Source organism: Pygocentrus nattereri, chromosome 24 (genome assembly GCF_015220715.1).
Source record: "Pygocentrus nattereri isolate fPygNat1 chromosome 24, fPygNat1.pri, whole genome shotgun sequence".
NCBI classification, from domain to species: domain Eukaryota; kingdom Metazoa; phylum Chordata; class Actinopteri; order Characiformes; family Serrasalmidae; genus Pygocentrus; species Pygocentrus nattereri.
In genome coordinates, this window is record NC_051234.1 from 7,092,683 (window position 1) to 7,120,383 (window position 27,701).

The following is a 27,701-nucleotide window of genomic DNA, read 5'->3' on the forward strand; positions in this document are numbered from 1 at the left end:
TATAGCTGCACTTTGTAGTTCTACAGTTACAGACTGTAGTCCATCTGTTTCTCTGATACGTTGTTTTACCCTGTTCTTCAGTGGTCAGGACCCCCATGGACCCTCACAGAGCAGGTACTATTTGGGTGGTGGATCATTCTCAGCACTGCAGTAACACTGACATAGTGGTGGTGTGTTAGTGTGTGTTGTGCTGGTCTGAGTGCATCAGACACAGCAGTGCTGCTGGAGTTTTTAAACACTGTGTCCACTCACTGTCCACTCTATTAGACACTCCTACCTTGTCAGTTAAAGTCAGAGACGACAGCTCATCTGCTGCTGCACAGTTTGTATTGATCATCCTCTAGTCCTTCATCGGTGGTCACAGGACGCTGTTGGCTGGGTATTTTTGGTTGGTGGACTAGTCTCAGTCCAGCAGTGACACTGAGGTATTTAAAAAAGGGGGCTAACAAAGTATCAGAGAAACAGATGGACTACAGTCTGTAACTGTAGAACTACAAAGTGCAGCTATACAGTAAGTGGAGCTGATAAAATGGACAATGAGCGTAGAAAAAAGGAGGTGGTCAGAATGTTATGCCTGATTGGTGTATATGGTGTATATGTACACAGAGAGTGTGTATAAGTACAGGGGCTGAATTTGCTGTACGTAAATGGAAATTACAGCTGAGCTCTGGAACTATGATCTGATGAAAAAATGTAAATCATTTCTAATTCACTCTTTGTTAAATCCATTTAAACATTCTTGGTTATTCAACCAAGAATATTTTTGGCACTGCATGTTTATATGATTTCATGAGCACATTGTGCTCTTCCTCTTCTGCCAGCAATTGTTCCATCCTCACCACATGAAATAGGTAAATGTCTCAACTTCTAAGTAGCCAAGAGTGTAACTGCTGTAAGGTTACATCCAAGATAACGTAACTAGTCTAGATTTCAGAGCCAGATATACTTTTGCATGCAAATGTTTAGGCGTCCCTGGTCAAACAACCTGTTTTGTTGACTTATTTAAGTGAAAATGAGTTAATACATCCTTCACAGAGCTACTGCTGAATTTAACATATTAGCAAAAAAACGGGCCTGTGCAAAAGTTATGGCACCTTTTACATTTCATTTTTTTAATTTATTTTTTCCAATATCTTAAACATACCAATTAAATAGACATTGTGCACCAAAATCAGCAGAAACATATTTATTTGTGTCCTCTGCAGAGGACGTGCCGACTTATTTTTGCTCAGAAAATCAACAAATCATGTGGGCCAGTGGTGTTCACACATTTGCATACAACTGTAACTGTCACCACGGAAGCAGCCTCAGCCTCATTCTGTATGTTAAGCTGCCTACTGGGATTGAATTACTTTCATTTTTATTATCTTTATGCACTTCCATACAGAAAGTTTTATCTGTCTCTGGGAGAAAAAAAGCTCGAAAACAGTGATTTATTTTTTGCAAGTCAGTTAAACGGCCCCTTCCTGTTAAAGTAGGATGCTCTTTACCACAGCAAGGGATGGAATGCACCAGACTCTCTGATGATAGGTGGAGGTCTGACTTGCGAGACTATAGCTAAGTCAAACATATCTTCACATAGAATGCCTAATTCACGTGAATTATTTTAGAAAACGTAAGAGCCAGCTTGAGGAATTACGGTGTTTACTGTTTTACAACACATTACAGTTACATTTAATCTCATTCCCCTGATATTAATGCTAAGAAGCTCTACAAAAAAGGCTGCCCACCTCAAAAATGACAATTTAACCCATGCATGAGCCTGTATTTTGGTGTGTGAGGTCACCTTACCTTCCACATAGCAAGGGTTAGTATAGCCAGCACCAGCAGTCCCAGTAGAATAGCCAGAATAATCACCCACAGGGGAATGGCAAAGGACACATCAGGAATCGCCCACACCACAAAGGTACCGATCTAAGCAGGGCAAGAGAAGGCAAGATCATTTATTCAGGACATTTCATATATACAGGTAATCCAACAAGTGCTTTATGAGATAAAAACATCTAACAAAACCATAAAAAGAGGGAAATAAAAAAAAAACATATACTGTACATATACATACACTCACCAGCCACTTTATTAGGTACCTGTTCAATTGCTTGTTAACACAAATAGCTAATCAGCCAATCATATGGCCACAACTCAATGCATTTAGGCATGTAGAGGTGGTCAAGACAACTTGCTGAAGTGCAGACCGAGCGTCAGAATGGGGATGAAAGGTGATTTAAGTGACTTTGAACGTGGCGTGGTTGTTGGTGCCAGACGGGCTGGTCTGAGTATTTCAGAAACTGCTGATCTACTGGGATTTTCACGCTCAACCATCTCTAGGGTTTACACAGAACGGTCCAACAAAGAAAATATCCAGTGAGCGGTCAGTTGTGTGGATGAAAATGCCTTGTTGATGTGAGAGGTCAGAGGAGAATGGGCAGACTGGTTCCAGATGATAGAGAGGCTACAGGAACTCAAATAACCAACCAGAATCTCTGAGGAACGTTTCCAACACCTTGTTGAAAGTCTGCCACGAAGAATTAAGGCAGTTCTGAAGGCAAAAGGGGGTCCAACCTTTTTTACTACCTAATAAAGTGGGCAGTGAGTGTATAGGAAACATGCTTACGTGTCAACGCCATGGTCTTAAATGTGGCCAAATTTGGGACATACACTGACCACCTACTACATTATACTACTATATAACACATACTAACACACCATCACCAAGTCTGTGTCACTGCAGCACTGAGAATGACCCACCACCCAAATAGTACCTGCTTTATGGTGGTCTTGACCATTGAAAAACAGGGTAACAAAGTATCAGAGAAACACCTATATATATGCACCTATATAGTAAGTGGAGCTGATAAAATGGACAATAGATGTAGAAACAAGGAGGTGGTTTAATGAAGTGGCCGGTCAGTGCATTTGAGATTCTAATTCTAGGAACTAGAAGCTGACCATCGTCATCTGACATGCCAGTGTGATTTAGCCATTAGATGATATATAGACAGGTTAAAAAAACCTAAACATAATTTCTTTAACGAACTGCCAGCCTGTGTAGAGAGTTTAGTAATGCAGTTATAAGCTCTTTGTCTTTGTAAACTTTTTAGTGTGTGATTTTTCTTTAAAAGTGAAAATAAGTACACGTTCTCTGTCGAGAATAACCTTAAATATGCCATTGTCTGCAAGTTTTAGGGCACAATTGCTATTTTTTTCACACAAAGGTTCAAGCAGTAACCCTCTTATTCTGTTTTGACGAGAACTGTAACCTGCAAAAATGTTTGTTTTAAGAAATACGCAGTGAGATAATTTTGCTTAAAAAATGACTTAAAAAAGATAGAAATGTAGAGAAATAAACCAGATACTCTTATAAAAAGTGCACATCCATGTCAAAATAGGAAAACATAGATATATTGACTAGATTTAAGATCATTTCACTTGACCAGAGACCATTCTTTTGCAGTGTGATAGACAATAGATGGTTATTTTCTCTTTTATATGTCGGAAACAAAACCTTGTGTCTCCATTTTTGTTGTTTTTCAGTTTTAGACATAATTTGAAAATGTCCATTGTCCTTTACATTGTGTGTAAATTTCATGATGAATGGACCAAAAAACGGCCCAAAATGACTTAGAAAAAAATCTGGTTCCAGTAACTTACAGTACTGTGTGAAAGTTTTAGGCATCTAAGCAAATATTTAAACAATTGACCTCAGCAGTGAGTTTATCACAATATGCATTAGAATAAAGTCATATTCATAATTCAAATAAACAGAAAAACAATAAAAAGGATTTCTTGGGTCCATATTTTTGCTTGACACCTTCACAGCCGCCACAGAGACTTGTTAATATCATCAATTACATCATGAGCACAATTTACTGAAGCACTGATTGGTCAAACCAGGAGCTGCTTTTTAACTACATATAATACTTGGCTTCCTCGAGGAGAGGCTTGGAAACGGTTAAACAAACACACGGACACAATAACATCCACAAAATCACTATTATATGCAATCATTATTAATTAATATTCTATACATTTTGTCTATTCAAATATTAATACTTTTCTCAGCAAATAAACACAAACTACACAAATAAATAATTTTGATATTAAAATAAATAGATTTTGAAAATGTCTCTGGGATGCTTTCGCACAGTACTGTACATTAAAAGTAAACTCTGTTTTTTCCTTCTCCTTGTCAAGTTAACATTATTACAATATTTTATGTTAGTTTTTTTCTAACATTTTAAACTCAGCAAACCCACCCCCAAAAAAAACAGAAACTGTGCACTAAAATCATCAAATTTAAGTTTGTTCCCTGTAGAGGATCCTGTAGAGAAGTTATACATTTTATAATAATAGAAGTACATCAATATAAGTTAATAACAAGATAAGGATCTACATTGGAACATCTCAAGAAAGTGTTACCATACCAGTCCCACTCTGAGATCTTGTAATGATCAGAAACATACTGTACATGTCCAGTGGAAAACTCCATGTGTATGATACCTTAAAGGTAATTCTCATTCTGATTGAATACATATGCTTGTAAAATAGAGCTAAGCAGTGTTTCATTGTTTTAAACCTTACGGTCTTGGAGTCTAGATGAAAAGAAAAGAGGTGGGAATTTATGACCCCATAATCCTCTTCACCTTCCTATCCAAAGCCAAGCAGGCCTGACCCTTAGAAGTGTTTATTCAACACCACCCCCCATTCCTACATTTCCCTCTCTCACAGTTTTCCCTCCATTTGCCGATTTCCCGCCCGTCCTCTAAATATTCCACACCCACACACTGATTACTGCTCACCGAATTACTCTGCTGGGGAAGTGTGTGCGGCTTGATGCGATACGGCATGCCCGTTACTTGGAAGGACACGGTTGAGTTCAGAAGGTAGTGGTCATTCCGCCTCTGCAAGATACAAATGTTAGATTAACTGAAATATAATACACACAGAAACACCAACATGTCAGTATTGCTTATTTCAGATTCCAGCTTGTTTAGTTAACAAATAAGCATTTATTAAACATGGATCATAATTTAATGCCAAAATGGACAATTCAAACTCTGAAAAACACTGTTTCCTGTAATTCACTGATCTTATTTTTCCTAAAATTGAATGTTAAACATTCAATCATAACTCTAAACTAGTCACTACACTGCTGCTCTTGGGTCTTTGACAGCAAAAGGCCTATCATACCTGACCGTATTAACCTAAGCTTTTGTTGTACATTTTTATCACTACATAGGCAGGTATTTTCCCATAATCAGAGAAAACTGCATCTGTTCAGCCCTTACTTGGGGGTGCTGACCTTTCCTTACTAATTATCATTTTATTTCCTAACTGTCAGCCATTGCAAATGATATGAACTTCTCTGGTGTACCACTAGGGCATATACTGGGCCCCCTTCTTTTTCGGTATTTATGTAAGTGAACTAGATTATGTTACACAGTATGGTTCACAGTGGATTCAAACTGCATTTCAAGACATTGTTTGCTTTGGTTAAAATAAATTCCAAATATGAACAATTATGTGTAGTTAATTTAGACATTTTTTCCTTCTGGATAGTTTCAAACCAATGACATTATCAATAACCATCACTGATGCAAATTTAATTGAAACATTAAGCTGTAAATGTACTTACTAATATTATTTTATAGTGATAATAAAATGTACATGAATCTGTTAGCAAGTTGAGGATAAAGTAAAAAGCAAATGAACAGCTAAAGACTAAACAAATACAGATTAGTCACACACTATGTGGACTAAAATGTCAGTTTATTCTGGTAATAGGCAGATGGAGTTTTTAACCAAACGGCCAAAAGAGCAACAAAACAAAGACTTAAAGTCTTCCTTTAAAATGTGACCTTTCCTTTACATCATCAGACACAGAGGTCTGGTTTTTGCTGGGCCCTGAAGTGGAGATAAGATTAAAGGGGTTTGGTGTGACAAGGTTAAGCCTCATTAAGCCATGAGTCAGCAGGGTAAGGTGAACAGTTAAGTACAAGACTCTTTTCTGCATGTTCCAGTTATGAGTCAATGGCTAACATCACCTTCTTCTCCATCACAGTGACTGTGTTTGGGTCAAACACTTCATTATGTGTTCAATCACAGCCATGAACTGTGGGGATGCTGCTGTCATAGAATATATATATATATATATATATTGCAAACTTACAAACTAAAATAAACAGAGCTATTGGCATAGCATTTCCTTTGCAGCCAGATGTCGAGGTAAACCCCAGAGATGAACTCCAGATTTATATATTTTCCACGCAATCTCGGATCACTGTAGAAGGTAAACCCTAGAGATGCACTGCAGATTTATATATTTTCCCCACAATCTCAGGTGACTGTAGAAGGTGAACCCTAGAGATGCACTGTAAATTTATACATTTCCCTCACATTCTCAGATGACTGTAAATATCCTGCTTGAACTTCAGAGTGGCAATCAATTTTTACTAACAACAAACTTCCAGTTTTCAGCTTTTAGAAAGATTTTTCAATTTAAGGCATGCATTTGTTATCAGGTGTACCACCAGGGTCTATACTAGGGCCCCATTTATTTTCAGTATCTCAACAAATTACTTGATTTCCATAGCTGAATAACTCAACAATACCTCAACACTGGAAATTATGACAGTGTTAAAGGGATGGGAAAGGAAGAGCAGAGAAAAGAGAAGAAGAGAAGAGAAGAGAAGAGAAGAGAAGAGAAGAGAAGAGAAGAGAAGAAAAGAAAGGGGAACACAACTCTTCATTAATAACATACTTCCAGTTCTAAGCTTTTAGAAAGATTTCTTAGTTTATGGCATGGGTTTGTTATCGGGTGTACCACCAGAGTCTATATGGGCCCCACTCCTTTTCAGTATCTCAAAAAAGTTACATGAGTTCAACAAATAAATAACTCAACAATACCTCAATATATGAAAATGGGGTAGGTGTTTAAAAGTGATAATAAGTGAAAAGAAAAGAAAAGAAGAGAAAAGAAAAGAAAGAGAAGAGGACAGAAGAGAACAGAAAAGGGACACACCTCTTTACTAATTATATACTTCCAGTTCTCAGCTTTTAGAAAGATTTCTCAGTTTATGGCATGGATTTGTTATTGGGTGTACCACCAGTGTCTATACTGGGCTCCATTCATTTTCAGTATCTCAACAAATTACATGATTTCAACAGATGAATAGCTCAACAATACCACAACATAGGAAGTGTTTAAGAGTGGTGATAAGAGAAAAGAAATGAAAATAAAAAAGTGAAGAGAAGAACAGAGATGAGGACACAACTCTTGACCACTATCATATATTGATTTATGGAGTGAAAGTTTGCCCAGTTTAAAGATGGCTACATCAAGATAACATCAAGATAACCTCAGCAATGTTTCAACGGAGCCAAATGGAAAGCAATCCAGTTCTTACACCCCAAACACAGAGATTCCCTGCTGTCTCTTGTTACATGCATAACACATAGAGTATAAATATGCACTTTTACACAGGGGCATCTGGGATAGATAATCAGAGGAATAGTGCATGAACAGCTTGTGGTTTGTGTTCCTATCTCTGCTATAATAACAATAAAGCTAAAAGAGAGAAATAGCGAGGGTAAATTCAGTGCAAAAGTTTTAGGAACATCAGCAGATTTTCATCTAGTTTATCTAGTGGTTTGGTCTTTCTTTGTTTCCTGAGCCATCACAATATCATTCTTGATTATTACTAGTTTCTGAATTAATGTTATTTATATTTATTGTAGTGTTTTTCTGAGCAAATAAACGGTTTCCTAATTTTCTCAGGTGAGACTTGTGTAATTTGTTGAGATACTGAAAAGGATGGGGCCCAGTATATACCCTGGTGGTACACCCAATAACAAATTCATATCATAAACTAAGAAATCTTTCTAAAAGCTGAAAACTGGAAGTATGTAGTTAGAAAAAGAGTTCTGTCCCCTTCTCTTCTCTTCTGTCTTGAACACTGTTATAATTCCCTATGTTGTGGTATTTTTTGAGTAATTCAGCTATGAAAATCATGCAATTTTCATAGTACTATATACATAGTAAAATACAACTGTAATATATAATGGTCCCCTGTCTTTTGTAGTTCTGTTGTGACAAAACAGAGTCACCTTCACATCACGAGGGATCAAAGCTGAATCCTGAGTATTAAAACAGGGCTTAATTGCCGGTAAGAGGGTGGTATAGACTATGACTGAGCACATCTAATGGACAGCCTAAAAAAAGCAAGCATTAAAAACAAAATAAACCCACAAGCATTGTTGAGAAATCCCACATTAAAAAATTGCATAAATAAACAGCATAATTCAGTCGTTAAGATATAAACATATCAGTTATTCAGCATGGCTAGATGTAAAACGGTTCAGTGATGAGAAGAAACAGATTTGTTTACATGGTAGTGGAACCAAAAGTGACACAACACAAATAAACATAATATTTGCCATCCAAAACCAGCACTGAACCCACAGTTCTTCAGAGTTTTTATATGTAATGTTGATTATGGTGAAATAGTTGTACACCTGGAAAAAAAAAGTTTTCTTAGGGGATTATTTTGCCTTACATGCCCTGCATGTACCCCTTTTCAAAAACCTTTGTTCTTCTAACTAGTGACTTGACTTCAGCAGTTATTTTAATGAAGTATGGTGACTTTATGAGCAAAGACAATATATTTAAATAACTTTCTTGGATTTCACCAAGACAAATCCCATGGACATGTGACTGTACTCGGATGAGTGGACTAAAGCCATAAAAACTTGTGCCATATTTAGTGTTTCACTGCATGAGAGAGAAATACGTGAGGCTGTGTTACCTGTAAGAAGGTGTGAGCCCAGAGCCTTGACCTCACTTTGACCACCGCACTCTGTCCTTGATCCAAACGACCCACAATGCATTTCAGCATCAGGCAATGGATATTGGAGCAATTCTATACACAAAAAATGAGAGAGAGAGAGAGAGAGAGAGAGAGAGAGAAAGAGAGAAAGAGATATAAAAACAATATAAACACACCATAATAACTTCCTCCACAGGTGTTTCTGTCAGTCCTTCCACTGTGAGAAGATGACTCAACATTGAGTGCGTTTACATTCACTCAATAATCTGATCATCGGATTTCTGCAGTTACCCGATTATTCCAATGGCCACATAAACACCATACTCCGATCTAGAAATCTGATTAAGAAATCCGATAAAGAGAGCTGGATTTTAGCTCAGTGATCAGATTTCTTCGGGCATGTGAACTCTTACTCTGATTTCTTTCAGATTTCGCAGTTTGTGCATGCTTGGGAATGAGTTTACTGGATGGTTGCAAAGCAGTAATCTGATCACTATCTGATTCACACAGACCTGCATTATCTGATTACTCAAGTGCATGTACACATGTTGATCGGATCACTGACAAAATCGGATTTTCTGCAGTTATCGGATTATTAAGTGCATGTAAACACATCCATGACTACAGTCTATAGTCATCTTGACCGAATATGTGTGTATGCGTGACCTTTGCCTTTACCTAACATATGACTGACACCAGCTGGTGCACAGACACACATGCATACACACCCCACTCCATGCAGAGGTAGCTCTGGGCAGGTCTGTGTGAGCGATGAATATCCAGTTTTTGAGATTTACAGTTGAACTGACCCCTAGAGGTCATACAGGTCCCCTTAACACCTCAACCTGAACTTAAAAGTCAACACGTCATATTTAAGTGACTGTTCCCACGCTGTGGGAATCAAGTGATTTGTGTGTGTGGACTGTGGGTAGAGAAGCATGTGTGTGTTTAGCCTTGCAGGATTTTGATGCAATGTCAATAATTTCGACCAATGATATTGCTTTTGTGTTGAGACAGTGACAGGCAAGTTTGCCGCTTATTAAATGTTGATCACTCCTTTGCAGCTATAACAGCTTCCACCCTTCTGGGAAGCTTTCTGCAAGATTTTGGAGAGTGTCTGTGGGAATCCTATTACAGCACCATGCTCGAATTCAGTGAACTCTTTGAAATGATCCATTCAAATTTAAAACGATCCATTCACAAGTGCTTGTAAAGGCAGACTGCAGCAATGAGATGGAATGAAACGCCTGAATTCAATGATTAAGAGGTGTGTCCCAATACTTTTGTCCATATAGTGTAGGTCTGGTTCACGTGCATCATCAGCACAAACTAACGAGCAGAACGAGCTTTGCTGAGAAGATGATTAACTTTGATCAGCTCTCAGTTTCGCTATTAGGTGAAAAAGGAAAGATGTGTTGCTTTTCCACCGTTTACTGGCTTTAATGTCTGTTTGGCACTGCTGCCAGAGTAACTCTCAACGATGGCGCAGCGGATAAAAAAGAACATGAATTCCGATCTGAGCGTCACATTAAGGTCCCATGGCCACGAATCTGATACGTGTCCGATCTAGGACCACGAATGAAAGTGGCTCAGGTCGGATTTGAAAAGATCAGATTTGTATCAACACAGCCCTGAAAACATCAGATCTGAGTCACATTAGGGCAAAAAAAAAGCTGATTTGTGCCACTTCAGCCTGGAACGTAGCCACATTACCTTCTATGCATAGTGGAAGCCACAAATCAACAACATCCTGAAACACAGACTTCTCTGGGCTAAAGCTCATGTGTGCTGGACTGACACTGAGCAGAACCTTTCAGGTTGAACTCTTCAATATAAGAACTGATGTCAGTTGAATCACTACATCAATGGTCTGTAATTTCAGAGTTTTTGCTGTGCCTTCTCAGCCAGCCCACATTCTTACATTTTCTCCTTATATTTGGCTGGTTAATTCATCAGTGTCAGTGATTGAATGCCAAATATCAGTCCCACTTTATATGAAGGGTCTCTAATACTGTGTAGTTACAAATGAATAACAATGTAACCACCAATGACAGTCAGTGTTACAGATGGATTGCAAAAGTACAGCCTATGTAATTATACCTGTGTATCAACTTCAGTTTTGCCTAATGTAATTACACATGTGCATCGCTTGGATACACTACAGATCAAGAAATCTTTACCAACAGTTAACAAAACTATGTTTTGGTAACATTACATTTATGTACATAACTGTGTTATAACAAGGTAACCTAATCATATCAAATTGATTAGTATCATTCAGTAATTACACTGTACATACATAACAACTACACAGAAAATAAGTGGACAGTTCCTGTGTAGTTACTATGTAGTTACTATGTAATAATGCAGTTTTGATATAGACATTGCTTTGAAGGAAATGCAATACATTAAATTAATGTATCAACAGTTACATGTTAATATAAGGGGACGTCTGCCGTTCTGTCACATACATACAGAATGGTTTAGGGCTGAAACTGGTTACAGTGTCACAGCACTATCAGCATAAATGCTGGCTAAATGTTAGGAAAGCTGGCAGATACAGCATAAGTAACGTCTTAATGTAAGTTATTACATAATTCCTTTTACTGCTGAAACAGACCTCTGAAAAAACTGCTGTTACAGTCTGATTACAATGTAATTACATTTGTGTTATTACCAGCTGTAACACTGCCTTAATCATTAGTAGTTACATTGTTGTTGCATATGTTGTTTACGTGTAACTACCCAGTTATTAGAGACACAATATAAAGTGGGACCCAAATATCATCTTCACAGTTTGCCATGTAGACATACAAGATTCATGTTAGATGTGTAGCGATTCAGAACAAAATCAGACGCTCATAGATTTGAGGTTTTAAGGAAAAAGGGAGATCCATACTCGATTAAATAGGCCAAAGTCAAAACCAAGAGACAGTGAACAAAAGCCAACAGAGACATCCAGCAAAAGGTCACAAAACACAAGAACAAATCAGGTCAAAAACACGACAGAACAGGGTGAAAACAATGCTCAGTATGCTCAGTGAACGCTCAGTGAAGACGTACAAACATATATAGGGCCAGGGAGGAGAATCAGTGATTGGGCAAAGCTGATCTAGGATAGGATGGTGCCTGAGAGTTCGGAGTCATGTGATCCTCCTCTGAATTTTGGGAGTTGGACTTTGGGAACGCAGGAGTTTGAGTGGCAGCAGAGTTGGAGGGAGGCGTGACAAATTGACTAGTCCAATGTGTAGCTACATTATCTTTTTGCAATGTAGACAGTGGGTGCATTCACATGCACTCAATAATCCAATCTTATTCAGATTTCTGCAGTTATCTGATTATTCATACGGTCATGTAAACCACCCACACCACACTCTTACTCTGATTTCTTTCAGATTTTTCAGTCTGAGCATAAGTGAGAGCAGACAGTGGTACTGGATATAAGAAAGCTGCATTACCACGAGACACAGCAAAACCCTTTTGGAATGAAGGAGTTTTGCGTTACGTTTACGTCATGTCTTCCGTGAGTTTACTGGCTGTTTGCAAAGCAGAAATCCAATTACAGCCTCACTCATGTAGACCTGGAGTTCCCCATTATCTGATTACTCAATCATATAAATAAAAATGTGTTGATCGGATTAGTTATCGGATTATTAAGTGCATGTAAACACATTCAGCGTTTTAAATATAATGAAATGACAAACCACATGGGGAAAATCCATGTCCATGAAAAAGAAATGTCCATGACCTTTTTAGCACGTATTATTGTGTATAACTTTTCCAGGCCTTTAAGACTGAATTTCTATTTGTGTGCTCCTGCTAGTGTGGGTTCACGACTGTTTCTTTGCACAAAAAAGCCACCTGCATGCTAATAGGACCCAGTGCTAATTGGCTCGAGTGAGTGAGTGGTTCCAAAGCAACATCCACATGACTTACTCTTCAGTTCTCCATCAATATTCTTTCCCAACATGGCTAATATCTTCTTTGAAGCATCTGCTTACCTGTCAGTCACTAGCAATATCTGATTACTCTTTCGTACCTTATGACCAAAACTATAAAACTTGTTATAATGAGGCTTACATACCAGAATGATTTGTTAAGCATCTATTTGTTTCTGAATAAAAATGGTAATATAGTCTATTGGAATATTTAAGAAAGACATATTGGCGACTGTGAAAACTGTGTACTTGTGTACCAGTGTTTTGCTGCTGTAGCTCTGTGTGCTGGTGACAGATCGTCTGCGACGGGTGGGGCTGCTGCTGTTCCGCAGAAAACCCAAAAGCTCTGGAGTGTCTTGTAGAGTGGAGGTCTAATAGAGAGACAGAGAGAAGGGGGTGGGGGTGGGAGAGAGAGAGAACATCAAACACATCAAAGGCTTAAGAGACATCTGTAAGTACAACCACAAACTCGAAGGACATGCTAACATAATTGCTTTTGTCCTGCACTGCAGACTTTTTCATTTGTTTATGTGCATTGCAGGGATTTCTGGGTACTGTATGTAGAAACACAATAACATGAGCCATACAGAAACCATGTGAAGGAAACAGCATCAGCACAACCTGTATTAATAGATGGCCTGTGCAACATCATCTGGTCAGCACACGTTTATGTTGTGTGTTCAGATCAAAGCCCTGAACGGCTCGTCTTTCTCCTCTGAAGTCGCCAGTAAAGCAGCTGAGGGGTCAAGACGGACTTTCACAGCTTTCAACCTCTGAGTATAGTGTGAACACACAATTCATTTAGGAGGCTTAAAATGCTTGTAATGCCTTATAACCACTGCGATGAAACCAGAAGGCTTCTGGGAAATAACACTTACACCGCCCTTCACAAGCTGCAGGACCATTTGCCTTCTCTTGAAATCTGATGCCCTAAATTAAACTTTCCCTTTTATTTTTCAACTGAGTAATATTTTGTATGTTTACATATGTACAGTATATGCAAATGTTTGTCATTTAATGTAAAATGCTATTTATTTGTTCACTAAGTACCTGTCTGTTTAAAAAAAAAATCACTAATATTACAATAAACACAAATAACATCAATATGTCAAAACCTCTTTTCAGGAAAGCCCAGTATTATCCAATACCTGGTTCGGCTAATCAGATCTATATTATCGCTGCTGTTGAGATAAAACCTTGTATCTCAATTTTTGTTGTTTTAGTCTGAGTAGCAGCAGAGTCAGTGGGAGGTGTGACAAATTGACTAGTCCAACGCGCAGCTACATTAGTTTTTTGCAGTGTAGATGGTGTTTCAAGTGTGACGAAATTGACAAACCACATGGGGAAAATCCAAGAAGGTCCATGACTTTTTCATCACTTATTATTATGCATAACTTTTCCTGGCTTGGAAAACCGGATTTCTGTTTGTGTGCTCCTGCTGGTGTGAGTTCACGACTGTTTCGTCTCTTTAAATCACAAACACAAAAGCCACTTGTGTGCTAATAAGACCCAGTACTGTGACATTGGTTCCTAAGACTTTATATAACATACTATATACTGTATTATATACCAGACCATATATACCATTGATTTCCATATAAAAATATACCACATACACTTTACTACATATGGTACATTTTTTCATTTGCACATGTTAACAAAGTATCTTCCATGATATGAGGAGCAGGATTTGACTAAACAACGATTTAAGACTTTTCTTTTCCGAACTATTGTTAAAAGCTAAGGTGGTTAAATTTACTGAAAAGCAAAAGTGTGGCATTTTCTCTTACTCCAAAGGTTGTTGTTTTTCAGTTTTTGTCATAATCTGCCTGTTTCTCTTTACATTGTGTGTGAATTTCATGATAAATGGACGAACAGAAACAGCCCAGAATGACTTGGAAAGACGACTGGTTCCATTGACTTACATTAAGAGCAAAGTCTGTTTTTTCCTTCTCCTGTAAAATGACCATTTTGGAGATATGAGGTTTTTGTTTTTTTTTGCAAAGAAAAATGACAAGATCTAAACAGCTTTCTGTGTAATGTTATATGATACTGTCAGTGCTGGAACAAAATACGACATCTACATTTTTGTCGCTTGTTCTGAAGTTTACAAACACCGGCTGGTCTTGGCACTGAATTCCCCACCATTCCCAGCAAACATCAGCAGACAGGCATACTACATGGGACAGCATATTTCTGGCAAACGTTAACCTGATCTTTCTGTTTCTGAGGCTTACCAATGCTGTTTCTTCTCTTGAAATGACACACACAAAAACAATTTGCATGCTAACAGTGGTTCCAAAGCCACATCCACGTTTTACACTTCACATCTGTGAAGCATCATCATCTGCTTACTTGTAAGACATTGGCGATGTCTGATTATCTAATATTTTGGAGGATGAACAGACCAAAAAAATTTGCCCCAAATTACTTGTAATGAAATCTTACATTGTAAGTTTTTGCTTCTGCTGTAAAGTTATTCAGACATAAAAGACAGTTTATAAAGTTATTAATACAAGATTTTTTGGGGATACAATGACACAAAAGTCTTTTGTCATGCAGAGATGATATATAAGTAAACTTTATATCAGTGCTACCAAAGTTAACCCATCATTAACATCACTCAGGTGTTTTTTACCAGTTTCCTAGCTTAGATCCCTTGAAACATCAATAGGAGTTCAGGCATAAAACCCAGCCATTCACTTGCTGTTACTGTGACTCTGTGACGTAGCCCTCTTGTCCAAATATGGCTTATAAACTGGGAAATGTTCCACCTATTACAGTGGTGAATTTATCACTGAAGTCCATTGACTCTGAATGATCAACAAGCAAAACACATCACCGCTTCCAGCAAACATCAGTAGACTGGCATACTACACTGGACAGCATGTTTTTGGCAAACTTTAACCTGATCTTTCTGTTTCTGAGGCTTACCAGTGGTTTACATCTTGTGGCAAACCCGCAGTATTCACTCTGGTAAAGCCTTCTCTTCATTGTTGACTTTGACACAGATACGCTCCCCTTCTGGAGGACGTTTTTCATCTGGCCAACTGTTGTGAAGGGGTTTCTCTTCACCAAAGAAAGAATTCTTCTGTTATCCACCACAGTTGTTTTCTGTGGTCATTTGGGCCTTTTTGGGGTTTCTGAGCTCATCAGTCTGTTCTTTCTGTTTAAAAAGTGCCAAATAGTTGATTTTGCTGCATTGAAGTTGTTTGCTATCGTCGTGAGGGGTTGGTTTTGATTTTTCAGCCTAATGATGGCTTGCTTCATATACTTGTAAGTGACATAATGAGGGGTTAATACATACCTGACCATGGAACAGTTGAACATACAATTTTCCATAAATCTTTCAGAAAAAAAGTGTGTGTGTGTCGGGGGTGGGGGGGTAAATATTCTAAATTTTATGTTAAAACTATGCTCTCTGAGCTCATGTTCATTTTATCTCAGCTCCATTTTGCTGTGGTAGACAGCTAAAATAACAACAAAGTTATTGATGTTCAAATATTTATGTACCTGATTGCATATATGTATCTATGTTATGCTTTTTTGAAAAGCTAGGCATCTCGAAACATTTGACAGGTAATGTACATGAGCAGAGATGTATTTACTGGATCTAATGTAAGCAAAAGAACTTTGTACTATCAGCATTTTTGTGTTTTATTTGTGGCTGATTATAAACCTGTGACTACAGGTTAAAATTCATACAATGGAATGGACAAGAGAGACTGAAACTGCAAGATTGTTCCTGTGTATGTCTATGTGAGTTCATGAATAAGACATAGACAAAACAAAAGACAAGGAGTTCAAGGCATCATGACAAGAATGGAAAAAAATGCACTTTTGCAGCAGCTGGAGGTGATTTTTGGCTAAGCAGGCAAGCAGCTGGACCCCCTGTTGCCCCCCCGAGTGGTGAGGACAACTAGTCCGGCCTTGACTGGACAGGAACCAGCCCCTCCTCCTACATCCCAGCCTTCACCCCCCCCCTCTGGGAGAAATCTTTCAGTCCTGAATGAGATAGTTCAACCACAATCTCTAAAAAGTTAACAGCTACATTAGCACAATGATGATACTAGTATTTCCTATTGCGAAACCCTATTCAATACTATCAGGGTCATTCTACAGAACCATCCTATTTTATATATCCATAGGAGTCAGTGGTGTTACTGATTGTCATTGGTGTTCCACATAATAAAGGTAACACCAGAGATATTTTTAATGAAAAATGCATTTTACAAAATCTCTGCTACAGAGCATCACATGTTGTCAAACCACATCAAACCACAAACCACATGTTGGTTGGTTAGTGTAGTGGTTAACACCTTTGCCTTCTACGCTGTAGACTAGGGTTCAATCCCACACCTGGGTAAGCACCCTACACTATACCAATAAGAGTCCTTGGGCAAGATTCCTAACACCACCTTCGCCTACTTGTGTAAAATGATCAAATTGTAAGTCACTCTAGATAAGAGCATCAGCCAAATGCCGTAAATGTTGTCAGTCACGGAATGTCAACTAAAACATGCAATTTAATCCATTTGTATTTCTATTTTTTCACAATTTACCTAAGAATAAATTAGGTCACACCAGTGACTTCGGCTAAAAGCTTCATATGAAATCATGAGCTAAATGAGAAAAATTCTGATAACTAAAAAGATGACTTTATTTTCTTCATAGGTCCTCAGAAAACAGGTAAAAGGAAGTCAAATGATGTCATCAGTGTGATTTGTATTTCAAAATGAGAGATTTTTTGTTATGCATATGACTCGTGGGGAACTTTCATGATATATTTTATAATATTTATTTGGCATTTGTTTTCTTTACGTCATTTAAATCATAGATTTCACAGTCGTGTATAGATTACTGCAGTTAAAATTGCAGAAAAACATGTTTTTTTACCTCAAAATATGGCCTCACCCTTTACACATGACTGTAAGGACCAGATATTTTTTGATGCTTGGAATTCTATATAACTGATTTAAAAACCAATATGGCTAAATTGAAGACTCGAGAAGCTGTATTTTTTTATTTTACAGTTTTATTTTAAAATATAAATAAATTGTAACCCTAACACATTTTTCAAGGGTAATATATCTGTAAATGTTAGGGACAGAAAAAACGGACATTTCCATAGAATGACTCATTAATCAGACGTTTATGATTAGTACATGTGTTAAGGTTTAGCTTATAGGGTGCTCTGGTTCTTGGATGAATTTATTGATTTTTTTTAATATTTTGCATTTTGGCACATTATTATTACATATGATTTCGTTTTCATGGACAGAAAAAAGTATATTGTTTATTAATAATAACAGCAGTAATTAGAAATACTGCACAGTTACCCTTTCAGAGTTTGAGAGCAAACCATTTGTAAAGAAATATTGAGAACACGGTATTTCCAACAAGACCTGGTAGACCACCAAAACTGTCAGATAACCAAGCCCTGAAAGCTTTTATCTTTGAACAAGAGGATGAGGTCAAGCTCCACTCTTACTTCAGATCAGAAAAAACTCTACAATTATTAATTAGAAGGAGTGAACAAATATGATGACAGACTTCTTTGAAAAACTGAATGTAAGTCTTCTGAACAGAATAGAAGTTATAATGAAGACAACGCACTAAACAGATCTATAAAAATCATTAAAAATGATATTACATTTAGTTGTTGAGGCTTCTGGGTAATCTTCTGTTAATTCAATTGTTTGTTTTCTGCTTTTTTCCTGATGGTAAACAATGAATAACTTGTAATGAATTCTTGTTTTGACTGGACATTAAATAAGTCTTGGCTCCTGTCTGTGTTCCCACTTAATATTAAGATCTTAAATATTAAAATATTAAGGGGGTTTCCCTCATCTTCATATTCATCAGGCATACTCAACTGGGTCTGGTCTGAACCTGCATTTCTGCTTTGGGCCCATACTACTGAACTGAACTGAACATTTACATCGTTTCCTGACATAATGGAGTACAATGGAAGAGAGTTCATTAGACCATGAGTCTTCTGTGCTTCAATAAGGGACTTATGTGGTTATGGATGTGAAGTAGAGGTCTGCACTACCACAGGATTCCCACTGGACCCACAGAACCCACCACAATATCTTGCGGCATGGGACTAATTTTCTGTGTTGTGCGCAGGAGCGAGCGGGAGACCAGCCAACTGCAGGCGGGAGTGGGATGAAACATGCATATAGAGAAATCCTGCAAAATAACGAATGGCCTAAAGAATATGGAACGATCAATAAATTATACATTTATAGGAATTTAAAGGAATGCTGTCATCCCATTGCTTCAGTTGAGAAGCAATTGTTCAACAACAGGCAAATTCTTGTAGCGGACAGAGATGTCAGAGCCTTCAGTCTGATGGTCACAGCTGCCAAGCCCGGCAAAATACCAGAAAGGAAAAAAAAAAAGGTGAATAGTGAAGTTCTGTAACAGTAAGTCTGATGACCATGACTACTGTATTATTGTACTACTGTATTACTGTAGAAGATAGATAGAGACTTGTGAACAGATCATGTCAAATATTAGATGTCCCAGGCCAAAAAAAGCACCTAACGAATAGCAGCTCAGCTCAACTATACTACTACTGTAAAAAGTTTTCTTTTTAATCAGATTTCAGAGCAAAATCTAAAAGAAACCATCTGCATCTCCACCACTAATGCAATCTAAAATTCCTAATCTTTGAGATTAAATATGGTGAAAAATTTCAGGAAAACAAAAATGGCTGGGTTGTCTACCATCAAGTGTGCTCTTTATTTTCTTCATCTCTGTTTGGGTGTGTGTGTGTGTACCTCCAGCTCCAGTGGGTTGAGGGTGCCGTTGGCGTGGCAACGGATTGGTCCATCAGTGATGATGTGCATGGCGTAGAGCAGGTGCTCCTCTCGATGGCGACTGGGCCAGCCCACCTCCAACACTGTACCGCTCAAGGAACTGGGGCCTTTGTTGTGCAACTGAGTGTGTGTGTGGTTGGGACAAGAAGAATGACAGAAAATTGGATTAGTTGATCGGCTGGTGAAGGACCCATCCTACAGAATGATTGGTCAGATGCTTACTACATCAGGAAGGATATTCAAATAAATAGAAATCTGAAGCTGATCATATGGCCAAAAGTTCATTGACACTTGACCGTCACACGTATATAAGCTGGTTGGACATCCCATTCCAAAAATAATGGGAGTTAATATAGAGGTGGCCCAACCTTTACCTTCTACAAGTTGCTGCCTCAAAGTTGGAAGCCTAGAATTATCTAAAATGTATTTGCATGACGTAGCAGTAACATTACCGTTCACTGGAAGGGGGGGGCTGCTCAGTCCCTTAGTCATAAAAATCCATTTCATGAAGCTCCATACTCTTCATGCTCTTGATGCTGATGTTGCTTCCAGAGGCAGTCTGAAACTCTATAGCGATTTGTGGTTGAGCTGTTTCTGCTCCTAAAGCACTTCTATTTCACAATAGCACTTACAGTTAACAGGGGCAGGTCTAGCAGGGCAGAAACTTCACAAAGTGACTTATGGCAAAAATGGCATCCTATGACAGTGCCAGGTTTGAGGTCACTACTACTACCCATTCTTCTGCCAGTATAGTGCCTATGGAGACTGCTTGGCTATGTGCTTGATTTTATACACCTGATAGCAATGGGTGCGGCTGAAACACCTGAACTTGATAAGTAGGAAGGGTGTCCACATACTTTTGGTCATATAGTGTGTGTGTGTGCGTGTATGTATGTGTCTGTATATATATATATATATATATATATATATATATATATATATATATATATATATGAACCACTTTCCAAGATCAAAACTAGGTATCTGGGAACATCCAATCAGATCAAAGTAAAGTGGGAGGGGGAGGAGCTTCAGCTACACATAAATATGTGGTCTCTTAACTTATGGACAAATGACTGCACTTTTCTCCCAAGATTCCTGTAATCTGTGTAGAACTGAGACATTTTAAACACAAAAACTGAATCATACATTGAATTAAATCTTGACTATTGTTACTCCCCCACCTACTTCTACCTCATACAAGGGGTCAGTGGTCAATTTCGTACAAACCTAAGCAGAATCAACAACAACATTCTTGCAGCAACTGACAGGTATTAGAATGTGCTGAGCTGAAATCAGAGTGCAGTACTTAGCTTTAGCGTCCAGCACTGCTCAGAATGGAATGCAACTGGGCTAAGCAAAACATGCTCACACTCCAAAACCTGACATGAAGCAGCTGAAAAGCGTCTGGCTAACATTACAGCCAATTAAAACAATTATTAGCTGCAGGACAGGCCGCACTCGCTCCCTTCCTCCGCGGAAAGAGGTCGACTCTATTTTCAAAGACAAACAAGCAATAAGAGAAATAATCCGTGACCAGGGGACACGCTTTTGAAGTCCAGTTCTGCTGTTGAATATCCTCTCTGTTCCTCGTTTTGAACAGCTATTTTCGTTGAGAGCTTTTATTTTTTAAAGCCAGCTTCTCATCAGTTAACTCTGGGTGGAAATCAAGTGGCTCGTCAAATTGATTCCTGGTTTAGAGAGCTATTTAAAAGCATCCTATAGCTCTTTCACAATTACTGACATCTGCTCTCAGATAACGAGATTAGGTTGACTTTATAGCAATAGCTGCATTGGCCCGTGCAACTGTGATGTAGGAGTTTGCATCTCTTTAGTCAGAGCAACTTGCTGGGATTATTATTCTTTATAAAATGATTCAGTGCATCACCAAATGTCAAAATTCCCATTTAGAATTTAAAAATAACAATACATAAATGTGACAAAGAACTACGTACATCGTGCTGGAACATAGACATTAAAAACAAAAAAACATACCAAGCCTGAAAATGGCCTGTGAATTTTATTTTGGCCAAGAATCCAGCACTTAAAAAGTCAAAGCGCTCAAAGTTTTTTTCTTATTTGTTTGTCAAGGGACAGTTCGGGTTGAGGCCTAGTGGTAGGAGAGGTGAGCCTGTAGGTTCAAATCTCAGGACCTGCCTCGGTATACCTATGTTTTCACATCAGATCACTTCTGTATTTTCTTTCAAATCCATTTAGAAGTAAAGAAGAAAGCACCTGAAAGTTACATTGACTCACACACAGTTGAGAAGTTTGAAACTGTGTATAACAGTTCCGTGAATACAGATACGACTCCATCCTGTAATGATCTAGTCTCAGATCGAAGTGCTAGATTAGAGGAAAGCCTTGACCTTCTCGCTCCAGTAAGGAAGAAAAGCTTGCGCACTCTTAAAAATCCATGGATGAATGCAGAAATAGGCCAGCTTAAGAGAAATTGCCGTAAATCAGAGTGCTTATGGAGGAAAACTAAACTGCAGGTACACAATGATATTCTCAAAGAGCATGTCTCAGTCTATAATAATGCTATGAAAATATCCAGATGGTCATATCTCTCCAGGGTAATCAAGACACAAAGATAATAGCAAAATCCTTTTTTCCACCATAGACGACTAATTAACCCTAACTTCTTTGCTAGTGCGTTTAATGATTATTTATCTTCTAAAGTCTGTGGAGGGTTTGCAATAGACCTAATACGACAGGGTTTCTGTGTTTACATGCAGGATAAAACAGAGCTCAGAGTCCAAGATCACACCCAGGTTTCGTACTTCAGGATTTGGTATATGAAGCTAAAGAACCAAGTTTCTCAGCAGATTCAAACAAGCTCCTATAATGTTCCTGATAAGCCACTTACACCAGTAATGACAACTATCTCACAACTATTTTAAACAAACTAAGTTCATGCACATTCGTGTGATCTTGACTCTGTTCCTTTGTCATTCTTTATGATGGTTTCTGATTGAGTGCACAATGATGTTTTAACTGGTGTTTTTCCAGATCCTTTTAGAACTGCCCTGGTGAAGCCTCTGCTAAAAAAGAGTGGCATGGATCCCTCCATACTAAATCATTTTAGACCAATTTCAAACCTTCCCTTTTAAAGTAAAGTCTTAGAACAAGTTGTTTTCAAACATCTAAATGCGTATCTAATATAAAATAATTTTAGTCAGGTTTTTGTTCCAACCATAGTACAGAGACAGCATGATTCATGTTATGAATGAACGCAGGCTCAGTGCTGATGCACAAAATCCTTCTATTTTGGTTTTATTAGATCTTAGTGCAGCCTTTGATACCGTTGACCACAAGATTTTACTCCAGCCTCTTGAATGCTGGGTCGGCCTCTCACGCACAGTTTTAGAATGGTTTAAATCATATTTAAGTGAAAGGCCGTTCATGGTTACACTTGGAAATCATTCATCAAAAAGATTTGCCGTTTCTTGTGAAGTCCCTTAAGGTTCAGTCTTAGGGCCTTTGCTTTTCTCTTTGTACATGCTACCTCTAGGTGATGTCATTAGGAAGCATAGTATAAACTTTCATAGCTATGTTGACGACAGTCAACTATACATTCCTCGTGAAGATCAAGACTCTGTAGACACACCAGCTGTGTGTCAGATATTTCTCAGTGGAAGTTGCAAAATTTTCTACAATTAAATCATGAAAACTGAAATATTAATCATTGGCACAGAAACTCAGGAAAAAATGATTTATGAGAAACTTCTTTAGCTTCATATACCAAATCCTGAAGTACGAAACCTGGGTGTGATCTTGGACTCTGAGCTCTGTTTTATCCTGCATGTAAACACAGAAACTTTTGTTACAAGCAGAGTTGATCACTGTAATGGTCTTCTTACTGGACTTCCTCAGAAAACTATACATCCCTTACAACTCGTACAAAACACAGCATCCTAACAAAAACAACTCCTGTTTTGAAAGAACGGCACTGGATAAATGTAGGATAGGTTCTGCTACTAGTCTTTAAAGCTCAAAACAACCTAGCACCTGCTTACATCACAGAGTGTCTGTCTGTTTATGCTCCGGCACCTAATCAAAGATCTGCAGATAGTGGCCTTCTACAGACACCCTCTGTAAAATACAGAAAACATGGAGACTCTTTCAGTTATTATGCTTCTAAACTGTGGAACTCAATTCCACCTTTTATTAGACAGTTAAGCTCAGTGCTCACTTTTAAGAAGCATCTAAAAATGTATGTCGTTAAGCATTTAATTAAATCTCTCCGTCTCGTGGTGTTTATCTTCTAATTTAATCTTTCATTTTCTTATGATTCTAATTAAATGCTAATGATCTCTTCTATAACTATGTGTTATCTCCTGTCTGTAGAGCACTTTGAGCTTCCACCAGCATGGAAAGTGCTATATAAATAAAATGATTATTGTTATTATTATTATTATTAATACATGCTATTATGCTATTGGGTGCTGCTCTGCTGGTGGTGCTCCCTGATGGGGTACAGTCCAGTTATTTCCTATGGGAGTACACGATTTGAAGATGGGACAAGCAGCAGGCAACCCAACCACTCAGCCCTCTTAACTTTTTATTCCTAGCAGCATTTTGTTCCTATTCCTAAAAGTTCCACTCAAAATATGGAAGAGAAAGATAAACTTGGCAATACATATAACAAATGGCAAAGCATATAATACATACTGTATTTTATGCTTTCTAGTCAGAAGCTCATCAGTATTCATTCCCACATGTAACAACAAGAGCTTGACTACATCCACAAACTTCAAGAGACATTAGTGACTTGTTGCCTCCTAATGTGAACATAAGGTTATTCAACAAAATGACAAATTTCTCTTATAGGATGAATAAAATATACAGCATTCTAAAATATTTCACGGTGTTTAAAATGACCACTGAAAATGAGTGGATTTAGGCACACAGACACAGGGAGAACATACAAACTCCACCCAGAAAGGACCCTGGTCGCCCGGCCGGGGAACTGAACCCAGGCTTGCTGTGAGGCGACAGGGCCACCTACTGTGCCACCTCACATCAAAAAGGGCCCAGGTCCGATTCCCCGGCCGGGCGACCAGGGTCCTTTCTGTGTGGAGTTTGTATGTTCTCCCTGTGTCTGTGTTGGTACCTTAACGTTGCTGTATAATCTATGAAAATCTATGAAAAGGACGGAATCAGATCTGAATCGGACAACATTCAACATTTAAGTATTGACTGGAGGGCAAAACTAGTGGATAATTTTACCACATTAATCTCATATTTCTTTTTACATACTCAAAAACAACTATAGTATAAATATATATTAAGTGATTGTGGCGAGGAGCGAGAAGGTGGACGCATACGCTGAGATAAACGACTTTTATTAGGGGCAAATCCAGGGTCACAGTCACAACGGTCCAGGGTCAAACAGCCAACACGGAGAGAAGGAGGACATCAAAATGAAAACAACATCAACAAACAACGGAGGCCGGAAGAAAGAAACACCAAACGATATCAAACACTTCAAACAGTACAACCAAAACAATAAACAACAAAGGGCTTAAATACACGAGAGCTAACAAGGGATCACAAGACACAGGTGGAAACACAGGTGGGAACAATCAGGGGCACAGTCACGAAAAAAGGGGCTGGACTAAAAACCAAAACAAAAACACATGGGCAGGACTGGGAGGGGCCAATCGTGACAGTGATTTCCACCACTGCTTTTATTTTTAGTGTAATAGAAATGAATTAAATTAGAAACACTGTGGTTATGATTAGATTTTAAACCATACATGGAACATTATTAAAACAAGTATTCGTGTAAGCGGCACAAAGCAACACAAATAAATGGAAATTCCCTACAAAGCCAGGAATACAGACTTGGTGTGAGTGTGTGTACGTGCGTTTCATTAGTTTTGTGGACTCCTTTGATCAGGCTAAAGTCTTGTGCTGTTTACTAGCTCTTTTAGTTTAGCAGGGCATGCTAGCTCCACTGATGCTTCTGTTTACCGTCTTCCTCTCTTGTTATTTGGTTCTTTTACTTGCTTTTCCTGCTGAAGCAAATTGTTCTCACATGTGATGCACTTCCTCTTGAGCTACTACCACCTCTGGGCCCGCGTGTGTGTGTGTGTGTGTGTGTGTGTGTGTGTGTGTGCGGGGACGGTTTTGGCACTAAGAAAAGACAGGCAGTTGCCTAAGGCCCACATGTGAGAAGGACCCCTTAAAAATATAAATTAGACAAACCTATTCTAAAACATACACTATATTTCCAAAAGTATTCACTCACACATCCAAATCATTGAATTCAGGTGTTCCAGTCACTTCCATGGCCACAGGTATATAAAACCAAAAAAAAACCTGCAGACTGCTTCTACAGACATTAGTGAAAGAATGGGTCGCTCTCAGGAGCTCAGTGAATTCCAGTGTGGTAACGTGATCGGACGCCACCTGTGCAAGAAGCCCAGTCATGAAATTTCCTCACTACTAAATATTCCACAGTCAACTGTCAGTGGTAGTATAACAAAGAGCAAGCGATTGGGAACGACAGCAACTCCGCCACGAAGTAGCAGGCCACGTAAAAATGACAGAGCAGGGTCAGCGGATGCTTGAGCTGTTAGCTCAAGTACAGCATAGACAGCTTCATGGAATGGCTTTCCATGGCCGGAGCAGCTGCATCCAAGCTTTACATCACCAAGCGCAATGCAAAGCGTGGAATGCAGTAGTGTAAAGCGCCACCACTGGACTCTAGAGCAGTGGAGACGTGTTCTCTGAAGTGACGAATCATGCTTCTCTGTCTGGAAATCTGATTGACGAGTCTGAGTTTGGCAGTTGCCAGGAGAACGGTACTTGTCTGACTACATTGTGCAAAGTGTAAAGTTTGGTGGAGGGGGGATTATGGTGTGGGGTTATTTTTCAGGAGTTGGGCTCGGCCCCTCAGTTCCAGTGAAAGGAACTCTTAATGCTTCAGCGGAAGAGATTTTGGACAATTTCATGCTCCCAAGTTTGTGGGAACAGTTTGTGGACAGCCCCTTGTACAAAGCAAGGTCCATAAAGACATGGATGAGTGAGTTTGGTGTGGAAGAACTTGACTGGCCTGCACAGAGTCCTGACCTCAACCCTATAGAACACCTTTGGGATGAATTAGAGCGGAGACCTGCAAGCCAGGCCTTCTCATCCAACATCAGTGTCTGACCTCAGAAATGTGCTTCTGGAAGAATGGTCAAAAAGTCCCATAAACACACTCTTACACACTTCTTGTGGAAGGCGAATACTTTTGGCAATATAGTGTATGTACACATTTCAAAGACAGCTACTATTTGCAATTGTAGCAATGCGTTTCAGTTATTTCAATGCGGCCTCACATCCCTGTCATGGATATAATGAACTACTCCATGTTGTTGCGTGTTGACAAATGCATAAAGATACAGGATTCATATATCATGTGAGATAATCAATAGGGAAATTCTTGTGTGATTTACCAGGTGTCGAGAAGGAAAACGAAATAAAATTATGGAAGTGCCCCTGAGAAACGACAAAAGAGGAAGGACAGTAAAAGGTTTGGCGCTATTCTACCAAAGCTAACTTTGTTTTTCAGTCATAATGCTACATAATTTGGCTCAACTAGTTTAAAAGTGCACATCCAGTCGGCCCCATTCCTGTCTTTGGCCTAGACTCACTAAACCACCTCTGTGTGTGTGTGTGAGGTACCTCATAGATATGCTGGACCTGAGGGCCGATGTCGTCTTCTCTGACCGGTTTCTCTTTAGGCTCCCAGCGAGGGAACGGAAGAACCACTTGAGCTGGTAGAGAGACACTGAAAGAAAGAAAGAGAGAGAAAAGGTCATTCATATAAGTAACTTCATTTGGTCCCACTTTATATTATGTGTCTCTAATAACTATGTAGTTACATGTGAATAACATATGCAACAACAATGTAACTACTAAGGATTTAGTCACTGCAGATGGATTTGCAGACGTACACCTTATGTAATTACACAAGTGTGTCATAATAGCTGTAGCAGCCTATTCTCGCTCATGAAATTACACAATAGTAGTAACAATTGTAATATTGTAATTAAGAATTATGTAATAACTTACATTAAGATGTTACTTACACTGTATCTGCCAGCTTTCCTAACATT

At 38.6% G+C, this 27,701-nt stretch overlaps 1 protein-coding gene across 1 annotated transcript in view; it reads right to left on the reverse strand.

Annotated features, from left to right (window-relative positions):
- The window catches only part of itga8 (integrin, alpha 8), a 176,941-nt gene that overhangs the window by 11,029 nt on the left and 138,211 nt on the right, over nt 1-27,701 (reverse strand). Inside the window, exons 24-29 of the mRNA XM_017684423.2 lie at nt 27,268-27,373; nt 19,552-19,710; nt 13,021-13,134; nt 8,805-8,918; nt 4,800-4,901; nt 1,792-1,914 (exon numbers count right to left, since the gene is read on the reverse strand). Coding sequence (XP_017539912.1) covers nt 1,792-1,914; nt 4,800-4,901; nt 8,805-8,918; nt 13,021-13,134; nt 19,552-19,710; nt 27,268-27,373 — 718 coding nt within the window. The remainder of the gene's footprint in view (nt 1-1,791; nt 1,915-4,799; nt 4,902-8,804; nt 8,919-13,020; nt 13,135-19,551; nt 19,711-27,267; nt 27,374-27,701) is intronic.